Genomic DNA, 1,316 nt, shown 5'->3' with positions numbered 1-1,316 from the left:
CCCTCTCGACCTTCGCTATAGGCTAAAGAGTCCCAGGTCCCTCAGCCTCTCCTTGTATGGCTTATCCTGCAAGTCCCGGATCATACAGGTGGCTCTTCTCTGGACCCTCTCAAGTTTTCCCACATCCTTATTGAAGTGCAGCACCCTCCAGCCACACGCGCAGAGCACAGCGGGAGTATCACCTCCTTAGTTTCACACGAGACACATCAGTTGACGCATGCCAGCATGTTATGCGCCCTGCTGACAGCTGCCTCGCACCCACGGCTCCTATTCCCAAATCCACGCAATGCCTAGTTATGACATAAACGCATTAAATTACTCATCTATAATTGATCCAATGCAACATCCCAGGTTATTTCTGGTGAAAACAGAGTATCAGGCCTCGCTTCGCAAACCAACCCCCCAGTTTATAACGCCGTGTTGACGTAAGCCGCGGTTTCTAGCGACCGCTTGCGTTGTTACGTGTAAGGACTGCCCGACCTGCAGGGAGAACCGAAAAATCGGCCAGCGGCACTTTGGGTGGCATCGATTGGAAGGGGCGGCATGTGTGCTCTGTCCGAATTTGGGCGCCAAAACACGTTAAAAGGCCTCCCAAATCTTTTTTCGGGCCGGTATTCACCCGGGGCCACCCTGTGACACGGCCTCTGGTCTGCTGACGGGATGACCGCGGATTTCAAGGCCCTGGACCCCACGCAGCACTCACCCCCCAGCAGCTTGGGCACCTTCCCGATGCGGCCCGTGATCTCGGCCGTCAGCACCGCGAAGTCCTGCTCGTAGCCCTCGAAGTCAGAGGACATGGTGGCGGTGGCGGGGCCGATGCTGGCGACGCCCGACCTACGGACCCCGAGTGTCTCCGCGGCGCCGGGAAGCCGCTTCCGCGTTGTGCGCCACCCAAATGTGCCCCCCCCCCCCACTCTGCTCCCCGCACAAATGGTTCCTACCCGCCTCCCGGCCACGCCCCTTGGGGAAAGCCCCGAGACGCGCCTGTTTCCGGGGGGACCGCGTTCGGCGGAGAACCGCCGGGCCGGAAGGGCTGAGGGTGAAGTGAAGGGAAGGGCTTCGCTTCCGCCCGGCGACTGGGACATCCTGGAAGTGCTTGAGTGGGGGCAGCGCGGCATGGTGACGGCCTGGGGCGGTGCTGGGGTGAGCAAGGGGATGGGGCGGCCGGGGACGGGGCTGTCTCTATGGTACCGGAGGGGCCCGGGGCACCTTTTCGAGGGGCCCGGGGCACGCTTCAGTGTGGGGGAGGGGCTTGGGGCACCTTTCAGTGTTGGGGAGGGGCACCCTTAAAGGGGGGGCGTGGGGCACTTTTAAAG

The 1,316-nt window shown here is 61.7% G+C and overlaps 1 protein-coding gene across 5 annotated transcripts in view; it reads right to left on the bottom strand.

The window, feature by feature from the left end:
* VTI1A (vesicle transport through interaction with t-SNAREs 1A) overlaps positions 1-896 on the bottom strand; it is a 502,745-nt gene extending 501,849 nt beyond the window's left edge. For 2 of the 5 annotated variants that reach the window (XM_019502808.1, XM_019502807.1), the window contains exon 1: positions 704-896. In XM_019502808.1, coding sequence (XP_019358353.1) covers positions 704-797 — 94 coding nt within the window. In that variant the 5' untranslated portion in view covers positions 798-896. The remainder of the gene's footprint in view (positions 1-703) is intronic. The other 3 variants (XM_019502805.1, XM_019502810.1, XM_019502806.1) reach the window with 2 other exon arrangements.
* Positions 897-1,316: the final 420 nt, after the last annotated feature.

The sequence above is a fragment of the Gavialis gangeticus genome, unplaced genomic scaffold (genome assembly GCF_001723915.1).
Source record: "Gavialis gangeticus isolate Ggan-Ray unplaced genomic scaffold, GavGan_comp1, whole genome shotgun sequence".
Taxonomy (NCBI): Eukaryota; Metazoa; Chordata; order Crocodylia; family Gavialidae; genus Gavialis; species Gavialis gangeticus.
Note: the sequence above shows the minus strand (reverse complement) of the source record. Positions and strands in the feature narration are given on the sequence as shown.